Source organism: Dipodomys merriami, unplaced genomic scaffold, assembly GCF_024711535.1.
Source record: "Dipodomys merriami isolate MVZ:Mamm:240054 unplaced genomic scaffold, mDipMer1.0.p SCAF_1, whole genome shotgun sequence".
NCBI classification, from domain to species: Eukaryota; Metazoa; Chordata; class Mammalia; order Rodentia; family Heteromyidae; genus Dipodomys; species Dipodomys merriami.
Window position 1 is genome coordinate 129,310,505 of NW_027202270.1, and position 16,818 is coordinate 129,327,322.

The window sequence follows — 16,818 nt, forward strand, 5'->3', positions numbered from 1 at the left end:
ATAGTTTCACAATGAATAAATAATAGACCATACTAGTTCTTCAGTTATTTGTATCTATTTTATTTATGTACTCAGCACATACCAAGCAAGATATTTTTTTCCCATAGACCTCTAATTCAATCAGTGATGTAACTTTGCCTAGACTAAATTAAATATTGGCAATAATGAAATAAAAACCGCTTTTAATAAGGATCCTAATGTAAGAGAAACAGCCTAGCAGTTGGTTTATTTGTTTTTTTTTTTGCCCAGGGTTTATTGAAAATGAACTGTGTTTATTTCACTGCACCAAATACCTACAAAATGAAATTGACTGGTTAGTGCCTCATGTCGCTTTATAATTAAAGTGTGCTTAACTAACAAGGTAGATGTAGCTCTTTTCTTCCCTAAAGGGTTAGGAGTATGTATGTCAGCAGCTGTGTATGAGCATATAGACAAGTGTGAGTACGAAACCAGCCCTGGTCCTGTCTGGATACTTATGCATGTATTTTTCACTCAACTATGAAGTCACTTGCTGTACGTTGAATGTTCTATTCATTCCAGCACATGTTCTGTAAAGACATGGGATGCAGCCTCTGAGCAGCAAGCTAGCAGTCACTGCTTCCTAGAATCCATCTTTTCTTTTTAATTGAGCCCTGTGGACTTTTATAAATACCAGGTACTCCCAACCTCTGGCCATTTTTCCCTGTTGGAGAAGTTTCCCTTTTCTTCCTATTGGTGAGAATAACCCCCTGAAGCGAAATCCTTACTGTCTGAAAGTCCAGTCCCCAAGTTAGATCTTCTGGCCACAGTGGCCATAGGCAATGTTCCCATTCCAGCCTCTACGGAGGATGGAGGCCAGTTTTGGAAGGGATTAGGGCTGGATGAGGAATGCCTCTTTACACCTGGTGCCCAACTCCATCAACTGAACAAGTAGGCAGGAGATTTACTGAGCCTCCTGGTAGAACAGATTTGAACTTTCTGGAAAGGTTTCATTTTTAATGGTTTGGCTGGGATGAATCATGCATCACTTTCTAAATTCATTTTGGTAATTGAAATCATAAATGTCCTGTTGAGTCACTGTGGCAGGGGGAGCTGAGATAAATTTTCTACTCAATTTTCTTTCAATACAATGGACAACTTAAATAGCAATATAGGCAACTCTTACTTTAAGACAACTGAGATATGACAACGCTAGATTTCCAAGCAAGTACATTAGAGGATGATGGTTATCTATCTTTGTGGAAGAGATGAAGATAGGAACACTCAAGTGCTGAGTGAACATGTGAATTGCTTTACAGCAGCAATGTATCTCTTTTTCTTCCATTCTTATATTAGAAAGACTGGATCTGTCATTTCAATTATTTACATAGACTCTAGGAACTTGTTGGAGGCAAAAGTAAGGTGATCACCAGGGAAAGTTAGAAATGAGCTGTTACCAATTTCCTTAGAAACGTTTCCTTTGATTTACCGCTGTGCATTACTATGTAGTTGTCATTATCTTGTTCCTTTTTCATCTTGGTGTTTTCTTTTTTGGTACTGGGGATCGAACCCAGGACGTAGCACTTGCTAGGCAAGCACTTTGCCACTGAGCTACATCCTAGCCCTACTAAGTCATCTTCATAGTAGAGAAGAAGTCTATTCTAGAAGTTTTATGTGAGAAGCAATCCCTACCCCCCTCACCCCCAGGTTTTTGGAGAGTAACAGCAGCCAGCCAACCTGGTATATTAGGGAGATTCAATTCTGGGCATAGTTTTTGCTCCTGTAGATGGCTACTTGAGTGATTTCACTTTTTGCATCTTCCCCTTCCTGGCTGAGAAGTTGCAATCCTCTGTATCTCCCTCTCTACCTGTCCTCCTTGGGTTGATGTCTTGAGTTCTGAGCTAGAGGTGAGACTGACCACCAGAAGGCTGGAGGCTCTGAGTTTACTTCTCTTCCTCCAGGCAAGGAAGTTTTGGGAAATGGGCTAGCTTCTCAAGATGCACAACATAAAAAAGCTCAGAGACTTTTTGTTTTCAGAGACTTCTGATAGGAAACCCAACACTCACCATTCACCTATTCAAAGCAATCTCAGAAAAAGTGTCTAGAGCTCAGCCGAGCCCCAGAGACCCTGAACACAGAGATGGCACTCAAGTATTTACAACCGCACTGCTGGATACTGTTGCTTTTAGTAGAGTGATTTTCACTCTGCCTTGTCAATGCTTCCTCACTCAGGGTCTTTACGGAGCAATGACAAACTTGAGGACCCGTGGCAGTAACACAGCTGGCTGCCTTCTACTTGAATACTCATCTTTTGGCTACTGTTTTCCCATACTGCCTTGCTTTGCCAAATGGGCATGATGTAATTGGCTCTGTGCAGATTGGAAAGAGAGAACATGGGGGCTTCCTGGGGGGATGTGGTTCTGCCAAGGGATGTGGGACCATGTGGCAGCCTGTCTGTGGAAGGCACTAGACAGGCTGAACTTGCCCTAATTGGTGTCCCACCTATAGTGTCCTTTAAAGCACAAAGCTCCCCTTCCCTCCCCCCCCCCCCCCCCGCAACATGGAAAGTAGCAACATCATACATTGTACAGTGCGGTTGGCAGAGTTGGGAGCTCCAAAGTAGGGTGAACCCCTGACATAGTTGTGGATTCTTTTGTGGCAGATTCAATAAGAGGCTTTACCTTGGATGCTCTGGGTAGATTTCCTGTCTAGTTCACAGGACTGGAAGACAAAAGGACATTGTCCAAGTTTTTCTTTCCTGCCAAGTAGAAGGCCAACTTCTGCACCTTTCATTGCTCATAACTGTCTGCTTACTTGTATCTCTCTTCAGGGTTAGCAAGGGCTGAAAACAGAGTCCAGTTTGGCAGGCCAGGCCTTGGGAATATACCTTTGAGGCTGTGTACTTTAAGGTCACAGCATAATGACCCTCCCCTGGTAGGGTTTTTGTTTGGCTAACGTGATACTTAGGATGGAGAAAAGAGTTAGAACCAGTGGCTAGGTCAGTAGGAGAGACCTGCCTAGTTGCTGTGACATTCTATTCCTGAGCTTTCCTCAACAAGCTATCTCCTTCAATGTTCCTGTGACTATTTAGGACTTAGACTTTTGCTATTTGGTTGGCTTATAGGCATGAACACTCTAGATAACAGTGCAATGGCATGTATTAACCCCATGGTGCTGGGAAACCTTATACAATCCTTTTGATCTCTTCCTCTGTGCTCCAAGGCAATTTAAATGGAAGTGCCAGCTCCCAGTGTGTGTGAGGGTGGTCATGTGAGAATGTGAAGGGGCTTGGGAGGTAGAGCTAGCCTCTCCTACAGTGCTGCCATGTGTGGTATGTTCAGTTCTCCATTTTCTGCTCGTAATGATTGCTTCTCTGTATGGCAGAGGCAGTGTTCTTAGAGTAGGGGTAGTTAGATGGCATTTATCCCTAGTAAGAGAGTTAACACTCATTTCTTTCTTCTGGCCTCCATCTGACCCAACTGGAGGTTGGGGATGAGGAGAGCAAGGGCCCCATCCAGGCCCTCAGGTTATTTCCCAACCCGTGCTCTGCCCACCTCCTTCCCTGCTGGGCAGCGCTGGGATTTGGATTAGTGGTATTAGGAGGCCACAGGTCAGTAACTCTGGTCTTCACCCTGCTGCTTCTGGTTTCCCCCAGGTCACCCAACCTGCCTGCAGTTTACCCTCAACATGACGGAGGCGGTCAAGACCTACAAGTGGCAGTGTATAGAGTGCAAATCCTGCATCCTCTGCGGGACCTCAGAGAATGATGTGAGTTTGGAGGTGTTCCTGGTGGGAGGGAGGGACCCAAGTTGCTGGAGTCCTTTGCGGGGTAGAAAGGAAAGCAGGACCCTGGGTACTGGGTTCCTAGGAAAATGTCACTCAGCCTTTTCCTTGGTCTCTACCACCCTCGGGACTCATGTGCTACAGGAACCATGAGCGCTGTTTGTGCTATGAGCAGAGACATGGAGAACGCCCAGTGGAGGTGGTCTTTGCTCTGTGGCCTTTACCCTTTCACCTTGATACTGGAAGCACCTGGCCAATAGTCCTCCAGGCTCAGTGACTGACAGTGGTGACCACCCTTTATGGCCATGACCACCACATTCACACTAGGCGACCTCATTTATACAAGTAGAGAGAATAAGGAAGTCAGGGTATTCTATTACCAGCTTCAACAGCGGTCAATACATGCCCGATTTTGTTTTATAAATGCAGCCACCTTCCTCTTATCCTGGTCATGATATGATTTTCTCTGTACATATTTTATACAGATCAAAAAGGCAAGGACTCATTCTTCAATCAACACAGTAATCTAACAAAAAATTAATATAATTAATGTCTAGGGCTGGGATGTAGCTCAGTGGCAAAGTGCTTGCTTAGCAAAGTACAACATCCTGGATTTGATCCCCAGTACCAAAAAAGAAAAGAAAAAAAATTAATGTCTAATAAATATTTATATTCCCCCAATTATCTTATGCCATGTTTTTACTTGCACTGGAATCCTAATAAGGCACATGAAATTATGTTTTTGAGGTTGCTTTAATATATAGATATACACATACACACAAACACACACACATATATAGAGAGAGATATAGAGAGGTAGGTAGATAGATAGATAGATTGATATGATCTTTCAGCCTTGGAAAATGGCAAGCATCATAGCTGATGATGTTTAACTGAGTTCAGTTATTGCTAATTGAAAACTTTCCTCAGGAAGTGGCGCTGTAGCTCAAGTGATAGGGCGCTGGCCTTGAGCTGAAGAGCTGAGGGACAGTGCCCAGGCCCAGAGTTCAAGCCCCACGACCAACCAAAAAAACAAAACAAAACAAAAAAAAAACAAAAAAAAAACTTTCCTCAATATTCAGTGGTGAGGACTTATACAATTTCCACTTGAGACTGAACATATAAAAAAAATATATATATATACATATCTATAATGTATATTTATTTAAGTGCATACAGACTTTCCCTCTACCTTGCTCTCTCCCCCTCCTTAAATCTTTTGTTAGAAGACTCATATCATTTGCTCAGTAGAGTTCCCAGGACTCTATTTTACTGACTGCAACCTTGTGGGGTTCTTTGCTATCTCTCCATCTGCTGTATTTCTTGTAAGTTGGCAGTTAGAGCCAGAAGCATGATCTGGATTATCCCTTGGTTTCCCTTTCCTCTCACCATCTCTCTCTGTCGGTCTCTCTCTTTTCTGGTAAGACCACTGCATAGATGATAGTGTGTTTGTACTAGGAGATCTATAATGCCTGGTCTTTTTCTTTTTGTGAGAGTGCATCTGTTAATAAACTTCAAATTAGATTAGTTCACTAGTAACATTCTCATTTGGTTATTTTCTTATTAGCTGGAATAATTCTATAGGGTAGAACTTGCTAAAGCTTGTGTTTGGTGACACTTTGGCATAGATCATTTAGAAAAAGCAGAACTGCTTGCTTCTTTCCCATTCAATCGTTTTCAAGATAGCATGGTGGCTAAAATACCTATTCATGACAAAAACACTTTTAAAATAAGGAATTATGGAGTGTCTCCTTGACCTGAGAAAATGTTTATGCATTAGAAGAGAAGCCAGCATTTTGTTTGGTGAGGAAAATATGAGTAGAAACCAACTCAGGGTGCACACTATGTTACTATGATTATTATTCTAAAGATACTAGCTAACACATTAGACAGAAGCCATCCATTAGAAGCATGAGGAGATAAAATAGGTTGAACATTTCTAATCCAAAGTGTAAAATGCTCTAAAAGCTGAAACTATCAAAGCACCAGCATTTTGCCAGTTAGAAAAATTCTATACCATAAAATGTTTTGTGTATAAAATTGTTGAAAATTATCATATATCGTCAGGCTATATATATATAGGATGCATATGAAATGTAACTGATTTTGTCTTCATACTTGGGTCCCATCTCTAAGGTATCTCATTATAGATGAAAAAAAATCTATAAAAGCCTTGAATCTGAAAAGTCTAAAATCTAACACTTCATTTCAAACAAGGGACACTCAAACAATACAGTATAACCAAATCTATTCTGATACAGTATATTTGAAAATTATTGGAGGACCAATGATAAATCTAGCCCACCTATAAAAGATGGCAATATAAATTAACATTCATAATGAATAGCCCTCATATACACAAGGAATAACAAGCTAGAGAACATAATTCCACTTATAACACTCAAAAGTGTTATAATGTTATAAATCACACACACATACATACACACATACACAAATGGAAAGATGATCTTGGACAGAATGACTCAACATTATGGAGATGTTAGTTCTGCCTAAGTTAATTTGCAAATTCATTTCAGGCCTAACCATAATATCAACATACTTTTGTATGGAGTTAGACAAGCTGATCTTTCAGTTTGGATGGAAAAGAAACATGAAAAATAGTCCTCTCCCCACCAACCCCACTGTTAACCACATCATGATGGACACAGGCATGATGGACATTGAAAGCTAGAAAGAAGCCTTGACTGTTATAACCATGGTACTTGCCAGGTGCTGTGGCTTGTGCCTATAATCCGAGCTACTCAGGAGGCTGAGATCTGAGGATCACAGTTCAAAGCCAGCTTGGGCAGAAAAGTCCCCATGAGACTCTTATCTCTAGTTAATCACTCAAAAACCGGAAGTGGCACTGTGGCTCAGAGTGGTAGAGTGCTAGCCTTGAGCAAAAAGAGCTCAAGGACAGCACTCAGGCCCAGAGTTCAAGCCCCACATTCAACAAAAACAATCAAACAAACAAAACCATTGTACTGATACATGAATAGAAAAATAGACCTGCTGGAAAAGGGTAGAAACCCACAAATAGAAATATAGTATAAAATAAACGTTGCATCTAAAATTAGCATGGCTAAAGTAGAGTTTTTAATGAACGGCATGGGGAAAATGGGGGAGCCATTTAGGAAAAGACAAAATTAGACCCATAGGTCACATTAGATATCAGAACAATCACCAGAGATACTGTAGATCTAGATGTAATGAGTCAAACCATATCTGAAGAAAATATGGACAAAACCCTCTTTCATCTAAAGATAGGTAGAGGGTTTCTAACTATGACTCAAATAGCAGAAACAGTAATAAATGTTGAAGAATTTGACTTTCTATGAATTTGCATATTTAAAGACATCGTGAAGTCATAAGACAAACTGGGAGGAAGTATTTGCCACATATAACATAGATAATTTTGTTTAATGATTAAGAAAGAAAGCATGAGTTAGATCAAAATCTGTCTAAAATATCTGTTTGGGTGTGTTTATAGTCTCGCACATACACACAGATGAATATTTTTTGAAGAAATCTAGCTTTTATCCTCACTTATCCCAAACTATTTCCCCATTTTGCTTAAATGTGTGGCTTCCCTTTGTCCAAAGGTGAGCATTTGTGTTATGCATATGCATCTGTATGAAAATGGTAAGAAATATGCACATTTTATCCACTCTGCTATTTTTCTGCCTACCCCTCCCCCACCCTGGCCACTGAATATCCTAGAGATTATTCCAGAACAATTGGTAAAAATGTTCTTCTTTTTTTTTTTTTTGCCAGTTGTGGGGCTTGAACTCTGGCCCTGGGCACTGTCCCTCAGCTCTTTAGCTCAAGGTGTGTACCACTTGAGCCACAGCACCACTTCCAGTCTTCTGAGTGGTTTATTGGAGATGAGTTTCACAGCCTTTCCTTTCCTGCATGGGCTGGCTTTGAACCTTGATCCTCAGATCTCAGCCTCCTGAGTAGCTAGGATTAAGGCATGAGCCATCATGTCTGGCTTTTAAAATGTTCTTCATTCTTATCAGTAGTTCCATGGTTTGTGATGATTCAACTAGTCTTGATCATCAGACATTTGAACTGAGTGTGGTGTTTGGCTTTATAAATAGCCTTAGTGAAGTTTGGTTGTTGGCTTGACATAGCTTTGGGTGGTGGAGAGTCTGGAGTTGGAAGGTTGCTTGGTTATTAAGGTCTTACACATGCTCAGGAATTTCCCATGCATAGCCCAGACTGAAACTCTCATTCTACTGGAACTGTAGCCATTGGTGGATCCTGTTTCTTGGCTACAAAGGAGCTAGGGCTCCTTCCACTGTGTTTTTCATAGGAGTTAGCATGAACTGAGGTTCTTGGTGCTTTCAACAGGTAGGTATTCTGGAAACCAGTTAAGGTAAAACAGTAGACAATGATCAGTCCATGGGGAAAATACATCTAAACCCTCCAAGGCCTGGTTTTCCTTTGCAAAATGCCAACCCAGGGCTCTACCTCCTTGTAGTCTCATGCCAGCACTACAGCAGAGGTTGTTAATATCTCTAGGATGTTACTAGTGTGGTTTCTGGTAAAGTCTTTGCTTGTTTTCATTTTAACTTGTTTCTCTTGATGTAATCTCTAAATCATAAAATCAAATAGTTTACTTCTGCTCTAACATAAAAGGATGCAACTTGTTAGTAATAAAGCACTATGTGCTAGATTTTCATCCTATTTCGCTGATGATGGCATCTTAGTCTCTCTCTTTTTATTTTTCTCAGCCTGTCTCCTCTACAGTATCAGCTCTTGGTCTTTTCAGTAACTTCTTTTGGGTCCTTGGGCTTTCAGAGAATTCAATCAAAGCTATGCATTTGCTTTTTCCTCAAAGAAATACATGAAGTTGCCCATGTGTTCATGAATACACTTCCTCTGCTCACATGCACTCCAGACTTCTTGCGCTTAGGCTCTTCATTTGCCATCTAATCACCAATGACTTCCAAATCATTTTATGCCCAAACCTCATCTTCTCCTCTCCAACTACCTCCAAGTCATCCCTACCAGGCAATCTGAATGTGTGAGACATGTTTAAAGCCATCCCTGGGTCATGGGTATACTCTCTTGTTCCGGTCTCAGTATGCAGTGGCTGGCTGTGTTATTTGGCTTGCTGACTAGCCAGAAGCCCTCCCACATCCAAAATCTAATAAATGGCTCTTAAGTGCGAACAAGACCTGTTTATCTCTCACTGACACAACCTTATTTCAGACCACTGTCATGTCTCACCTGAGCTTCTCTGGCAGCCTCCAACTAGTCTCCCAGCTTCTAGTACCAGCCTCTTCCCTGCTCTCCCCTGAGCTCCAGCCCCCAGCTTGAGTAGAGGTTTTTGAGGTCAAATAAAGACCTGCTCGCTCTTCTCTATACTCATATCATAAAACCCTGAAGAGTTTCCCAGGTACCATGGATATTACCATCAACTCTACTATCACTATTTCGCAGGTGAAATGAGAAGAAGAGTGTCCAGGGGAACTCAGTTAAAAATGTTCTAATATCTAAAATACTTTGCATATACCAGGCAGTGATCTTGGAGGAGAAGAAAAATATATAACATTCATTTTCTTCCTTTTGGAAGCCCTTCTTGGCTATGGGAAGCTCAGAAGAGCAAAGAATCCCCATGAGCTGGGATGTGAGGCATTTGTCAAGATTGGTTTCTTGGCAGAGATACGAGTTGAGCAGAACCCTAAGAGGGAGCTAGGATTTGGGAAGCAAAGAGGGAAATTCCAGATGTGGGCAAATGTAAGCCATGTGTAGGGGACAGTGAAGACTCCAAATGGGGTCTAGAGAGGGATGCTGGGGGTGGGGGAGATGATCTGTGACCAGATATTGACTCCAAATCATGGAATCTCTCTCATCCCATCTGCACCTGCTCTGTATTCTGCCAGGACCAGCTACTCTTCTGCGATGACTGTGATCGTGGCTACCACATGTACTGTCTAAATCCCCCAGTGGCTGAGCCCCCAGAAGGTAATGGCAATGAGGGCAACAATAACAGCTGCTCCTTCTGTCTCTTACTGACTGCTCACTGGGGTGTGGACCTTGTGCTAAGAGCTTCTCATGTCCTGTATCATTTAATCAGCACAACCCTAGGAGATAGGTACAACAACCACCGTACTACATATGAGGAAACTGAGGCACAGTTCAACCAGCTGAAATTTCAGTGTGAGGGACAGGGTGATGTTTCCCAGACATGGGGCTGAGATGGTGGTGAGCTCTCTGGGGAGCTAATCCAGGCCAGGTGATGTTAACGAAGGGAGGAGCCAGTATCATTAAAAAAGAGTTCAGCTGGGTGCCAGTGGCTCATGCCTGTAATCTTAGCTACTCAGGCTGAGACTTAAGGATTACAGTTTGAAGCCAGCCTGGGCAGAAAATTCCCTGTGAGGACCTTATCTACAATTAACCACTGAAATATTGGTACTAGAGCTGTAGCTCAAAGTGGTAGAGCACTAGCCTTGAGCAAAAGAGCTCAGGGACAGTGCCTAAGCCCTGAGTTCATGCCCCACAACTGACAAAATAAACAAATACATACAAAAAAGCAGTTCAATAGATTATCTCTGAGCATTTACTTTTTGCTTTAGTATCTAGCATGTCTTCAGGAGTGAGATTTGGTCTTTGAAATATGACAGTCAAAAGAAAAGAATTATCAGGGGCTAGTGGCTTGCACCTATCATCCTAATTACTCAGGAGACTGAAATCTGAGGACTGTAGTTTGAAGCCAGCCCAGGCAGGAAAGTCTGGAGACTCTTAGCTACAATTAACCACCAAAAAGCCAGAAATGGAGCTGTGGCTCAAGTGGTAGAGCACCAGTCTTAAGACATCATGCAGGCCTTAAGTTCAAACCCCAGAACTGGCACGTGTGCATACACACACACACACACACACACACACACACACACACACACACACACACACACACACACACACACACACACACACAGAGTTTACAAGATGTTAGGGCCCTTGAGCTAGGAATTAAGAGTTCAGAACAAGGCGGCCACTAATACCATCTTGTCTCTTCCAGGAAGCTGGAGCTGCCACTTATGTTGGGAACTGCTCAAAGAGAAAGCCTCAGCCTTTGGCTGCCAGGCCTAGAATCCCAGGTCACCGAGTGTGACTTGCTGCCGGAGATGCTAAACCACAGGCCAGTTCAAACCAGATGGAGCCCTTCTCCACGCATCCGCTCAGAGCAGCTATAAGGAAATGAATGGTCGCAAAGGCCATGGACAGGTGACCCGAGTGGGCAAGGTAGCTCTTGTCCCACATAGGTACCTCAGCCAGCACGTCCTTGTTTCTACTGGAAAGATCTTGCACTTTTGAAGAACAACCCAAGCCCTGGCCCTGTGAAACCCCTCTCACCTTTTCCCTCGCACTGCGACCCTCACACGGATTCCCACTTTAAGGGAAGCCATTTTGTGATCACTTCTATGTAGTTTGGTGTTTTTTTAAATGTATTGTGTTCCAAGGAACCTTCACACAGCCTCCTCACTCCCCTCCTCTCCTACCCCTAGCTTAGGCTTTTCGTCTTAAACTCTCACCAGAAGAACAAAATACTATGGAGAAGTTGTTTACTACAACTCTCATTAGAGACTTCTAGACTTGGATCTTGAAGTTGGAACCTTTTCTTGTTCCTTGGTCTCTGTGAAGAGGAAGAGTTGCTTTCTAGAACCTCAGCAATGAACATCTATACTATGGTGATCTCAATCCACTATGCTGCTTCTTCATGAAAGATCAAGAGGGACTGAGAGATGGAAGGAAACATTGGGAGTCATGCTAAGGCCTCATCATAACCAGGCAGTATTTGTTACCCAATAGAAGAGATGTTGCAAGGGACCAGGCTAGTTTCTTGACCTTCAAAGCTGAGGTGTCCTTGAGATGAAACAGGCCACAGCTTAGGGTAGAAGAAAGTGCTCAAGACCCTGCCACCCAACCAAGCTGGGTGTCTATACACCCAGGGCTTTCCCTGGTTTGATGGAGCACCAGGAAGGTGAGAGGACACTGCCCAACCAAGTATCCAGGTGTTGGCTCCGGAGACTGAAGCTATGAGAAGCCCTCAGTGTTGATATGATACTACAAATTCCTTTTCCTAAGTAATTGTCTTCCTTCCTTGTGGTGTATATTTATCATTGTCTACGCAGACCTACCTGGAAATTTTAGGATGGAGGAGAGCTGATGGTTACTTAAACAGATGGTTAGGATGATATGATTATCTGTGATCAGGTGGCAATGATTCAGAACCTCCCATTTATGGGCTCCCCTCCAGAATTCCTCTGAATGAGTGGGAAATTTTTTTTTTTTTTTTTTTTTAGTAATGTTTCTAGAAGAAAGAGGTGGGAGGCCTAGATTCCAAGAACTCTGCATGTTGGAAGACAGCCCTCAGGCTGGAGTGGATTGGACTGTCTTTGAATTGCAGTAACATCACAATAACTGACACATTTCTGGAAAAATCATTTGCCCAAAGGGCAGGTCTCAGTGAGCAGGACTCTGGCGCATGCTCTGTCTTCCCTCTGTGGTCCAGCTGCTTGCAACAAAGGCCCAGTTTATTTTTAGTCCTTCGGCTCTTGAAGAAGCCCCTGGAGACTGGAGAATCTGGCTAGTTGGGCCACTGCTGCCTGGCTGCCTTGTTTGCTGTGGGACTCCATAGGAGCCTTCTTCCCTAGCTAATTGCTCTTGGCTAGTGGAGCCAGGGCAGTCTGGCGGGGATTCAAGCGGTGTGGGTCTCCATTCCCTTGCAGAGAGTGACCTATGGCAAGAGAATGGGGGTCACTCCATTGCGGGCCCTGTGGCCTCAGAGTGAGTTGTAGACATACATAATGATCTCATTTAAAGGGCCCAGATCCAGAGGGGGTTTTCATCTTCCTTCTAAGCCGCTGCCTCCTGCAGTTGCTGAGCTCATCTGGATTCTGAAGGTCAAGAGAAAGTTGGGGAGGGCCACCCTTACAGCAGAGGGTTCCCGTTTCTTCTCCTGATTCCTTTGGAATCAAAGCAGGGGGTCCTCAAAGGCTCAGTATTAGTTCTGAGAGATTTATCTTAAACTAATTTTAGGAGGAAAAAATTAATCACTCAAATGTTCCTAAATGCTACAATAGCTTCACATTTGACAAAGCCAATCTGAAACCAAATATTGTGGATCTGTGACTTGACGTATCCTTTTTTTGGGGGAGGGGGACGGGGGAGTCGCTAGGGCTTGAACTCAGGGCTTATGCACTGTCCCCTGAGTTTTCCCCTCAAAACTTAACGCCCTGCCACTTTAGGCCACAGCGTCACTTCCCATTTTCTGGTGGTTAATTGGAGATAAGAGTCTCATGGACTTTCCTGCTTGGGCTGGTTTTGAACCACGTTCCTCAGATCTCAGTTTCCTGAGTAGCTAGAATTATTGGTATGAGCCACTAGAGCCTGGCTACAAGTCTCTTTCTATATTATGTGAAAATCCATTCCCCACAGAACTGCAAATGAGGGGTCCTGTTCTCCATCCAATCACCTCTACTGTGCCTACAGATGCCGAGGGTGGCCATGTGTTCCAAGCTGAACTTGTCCTCACCAGTGGGGCCCAATGGTGTCTTGAATCCCATTGGGAAGGCCCAGGCCTCTCTGTGTTATGAATCTCTGCAGAATGAGGCAGCCCCTTCCTCTTTGGAGGCCTCAGTTTCTCCATCTAGAAAGTGGGGATAACCACGCAGCTTGTGGAATGGCACCATTGGGCTGCTGCATGGGGGCAAAAAGACTTCAGCATTCCATTCGTCACCTTCTGCATCAGAAAGTGCAAAGATGCTGGTGAGCTTCACACTCATCTCTTTTCTTTGAGTCTCTCTGAAGCAGCTGGAATGAGAAGGTGCATGTAAAAGACTAGGGGTTTAGTTTTTGCCTCTGCCATTGAGGGCCAGTCCCTGAAGATCCCTGAGCCTCAATGTGCCCACCTGTAAAATGGGAGAGTGATACTTTCCCTGCCTCTTCCACAGTGGTCCTAGACAGCTGAAAAGACATCGTGTTACAGCCAGTCACTGCAGAATTGAGCTTTCTCTGGAAAGGCCATGAGACTCTCATCTCCAACAAACTACTCAGAAAAAGATGGAAGTAGCGCTGTGGCTCAAAGTAGTAGAGTACTAGCCTTGAACAAAGGAAGCTCAAGGGCAGCACCCAGGCCCTGGGTTCAAGCCCCAGACCAGCAAAAAAAAAAAAAAAGAGAGAGAAAAGGTTAAGCACTGGGATTCCCAGTGTTTTCTGTGTCCACCATTTTGTGCAATGGGCACGTTAGATGCCTTCTTGGAATCTCCCTTTGGACCAAAGGGTGTTTACATTTCAAGAGCCACTGGACCAAGGCTCTGTCGGTGATGGAGACTGTAATTGTGCACAGGCTACTGTAGGAGTGAGGACTTATCATAGAGACTCCAGGATGAAGATACTGCAGAAATATCCCCTCCCTGCAAACACTCCAAGGCTCCCCAGCTTGGCATAGAGAGCTAATGTCCACCAATGGCATAGTTCATTTCAGCTCAGGGGAGAACATTGTCACTGGGGGCTTGAAGCACTGTTCCACTGCTATCTAGCTGATGGTCCTTGGATAAGCAACTTTGCCACTCTGAGCCTGATTGCCCATATATGTAAGGTAGAGATCTCTGGCTAATCCAGCTAGGTCATTTCAAGGGGTTACAGTAATCTTACGGGTAATCCTAGCCATGGCCTGGAATAATGAAGGCTCCTGCTCTGTGGTAGCTCTTGTCACTTGGTGTACAGTTCACTAACTCGAGATGATGTTGTCATCTAGCTCAAAACCTTGGCACAGCCAGAGACAGGCCTGTCCCCAAGCTCTAGGATGCCAACCTCTAGGGAGTGAGGAAAAGAGTCCCTGGTCAATGCTGTCCCTACTACCTGGCAGAGTGGACATGGCACCTCCACTTCCCATGGTATGTTACCCCTTTTGGGAATCTTCTGTCCACCCTGAGGATTCTTTAGGTTTGGGGATGATCTCATTTTTACCTTTCTTCCACTTTACCCTCATACTATGGCTCTAGTGGGCCAGAGAGATAGGGCTGCCAAATCCAGGCTGGAAGATGGAATCCTGTACCCTTCTAGACAGTTTGAAACAATGCTTTGGCAGGGTGTGTGTGTGGGGGCGGGTGGCTATAGGAAATCCAGGATGAGCAGGAATCAAGCTCCTGCTAGGAGATTGACACCCTGGCTTTCCTTCTCAGCCCCTCACACATAGTACCCAAGGCAACAGCCAGCAGGTTTCAAGGTCTTATTGCTCTGTTGTGGTGTCAGGAACAGGTAGGAAGCCCAGGGAAAAAATAAAGCCAGATTCCTTCCACTGAGAAAGGTAGCAGTGGGAGAATGCCTGAGCTTCACAGTGAAACTTTCTTTCCTGGGGAACTTTTTAAAAAAAAATTCAGCACTATTCCTTCTAGTCCTTCCCTTAAAAACTTCAGATATTTTAAGGAAGCAAAGTGACATGATTGGTGTTACTTTTCCTATGGGAGCAAGTTTAAGACACTGGTGCTCTTCTAGATTGTTGAAGAGGGATTGCAGCAACCGCAGGCTCCAGAACTCAGAGAGACGAGGGGCAAGTGATCTCTCTGAGTTGATGTGTGTGAGGGGACCCTGCTCGGCTGTTGGCCTAGGGTAGGGGGCTAAGGACCACCTTGCCTGTCCCCTGGGTGGTTCTCAGCTGCTCTGGAAGTGCTGATATGAGAGATTTCCCCTTCTTTTCCCTTTCCTTCTGCCACTCCCCAGATGCCCACCTTGGCCTTCTTTCAGGAGTTCTGAAGTCACAGCTCAGGGGAGGCTTGGCTCCCTGGGCCAGGGCTACACTTACTAGACTCCTGTTGAGATGCTAGGAGTTCCAGATCTGCACTCTTGCAGGAACAGTGTGTTAATGATGCTTTTAGCAGGCTGATAGCTCTGGAGAGAATTGGAGGCTCTGGGACAAAGACAGGCAAAGTCTAATAGGAGCAGGAAGGAAAAGTCCCTTGGAGAGAGTGAGAGTCTTCAGCAGGAAGTGGGGCGGTATGGGAAGGGGGAGCGTGATTTTAGGGGAAACTCCTGGAGCTAAGTGACTAGAGGGCGTGGAGTCAGTTGAAGACATCATAAATCATTGTTTTCCTTTAGACCTGTGATCCTAGCTAACAAGATTGTTTTTAAAAAGAAAAGACCAAACCTTTGTGCATGCTTGGACACTGAACCAGATACTCCCTTCTTGAGGCTCCTTGTTGGCTTGGGGCGGAGTCTTCTGAAGGTCAACTAGTTACAAGCTGTGACCCTCACCAACTAGGGGTGGGAGCAACCCCTAGGTTTCTGGCTGGACCCCTATGGGATTTCCTTCACCCACAGACAGTATTGTTTGAACTCTGAGATATGTTGCTAGGCCCCTTTGGTCTAAAGTGGTGGGGGCAAGGGGACAGAGGATAGAAAAGGTGGTCTAGATCCTGATCTGTAGCCTTGAGGAAGGGAAAGATTTCATGTGCTACTTCCAGAAGGCTAAGACCAGGCAGGCCCCAAGCCCAGATTCCAGTAGCTGTGAACTGAAGAGGATGGACCTGGCTAGGCTTAGCCAGGCTTGCTCTCCTCCTCTCCCCATCCACACCTGGCAGAGTAGACAACGCATCTCCTTTTCCCAGCAATGTGTTGCCCTTTTCGGATTCTTACTCCATGGGGTGGGTGCTTTAGGTTTGAGATCAGCACAGTTGTCTGCATACCAGGTGAATGCTTGCCCTGTTGTCCCAGGACGCGATAGTGTGATTCTCTGCAGTGTCCACTTGCACCTGCTCTGAGTGAGGAGGTGGTAGGACAGCCGGATTGGTTCAGAGCCTTTGGGGGCAGCCAGAGGGGGCTTTTAAGAGGTGGGAATCCTTTCTAAGGAGGCTGGAGACCCTTTGGAGGCTAGAGGGCAAAGGAAGATATATTTACTGATTGCACAGAACCATGGAAGGTGAATAGAGACCCCCATATGAAGTTGCGAGGGGCGGAACTTTGAATATCTCAGCAGCTGTTACTGGTGAGGCTTGGCTGGAGTTGCCTCTCTGTGCTTCTAGTCTAGGTTGTTGATGAGAGAGACCCAAAAGCAGCACCTGCAGGAAT

At 44.4% G+C, this 16,818-nt stretch overlaps 1 protein-coding gene across 2 annotated transcripts in view; it reads left to right on the forward strand.

The window, feature by feature from the left end:
• The window catches only part of Dpf3 (double PHD fingers 3), a 245,605-nt gene extending 233,158 nt beyond the window's left edge, over positions 1-12,447 (forward strand). The window contains exons 10-12 of one of the 2 annotated variants that reach the window (XM_070030916.1): positions 3,614-3,726; positions 9,633-9,714; positions 10,769-12,447. In XM_070030916.1, coding sequence (XP_069887017.1) covers positions 3,614-3,726; positions 9,633-9,714; positions 10,769-10,839 — 266 coding nt within the window. In that variant the 3' untranslated portion in view covers positions 10,840-12,447. The remainder of the gene's footprint in view (positions 1-3,613; positions 3,727-9,632; positions 9,715-10,768) is intronic. The other variant, XM_070030917.1, reaches the window with a different exon arrangement.
• The last annotated feature ends 4,371 nt before the right edge of the window (positions 12,448-16,818 follow it).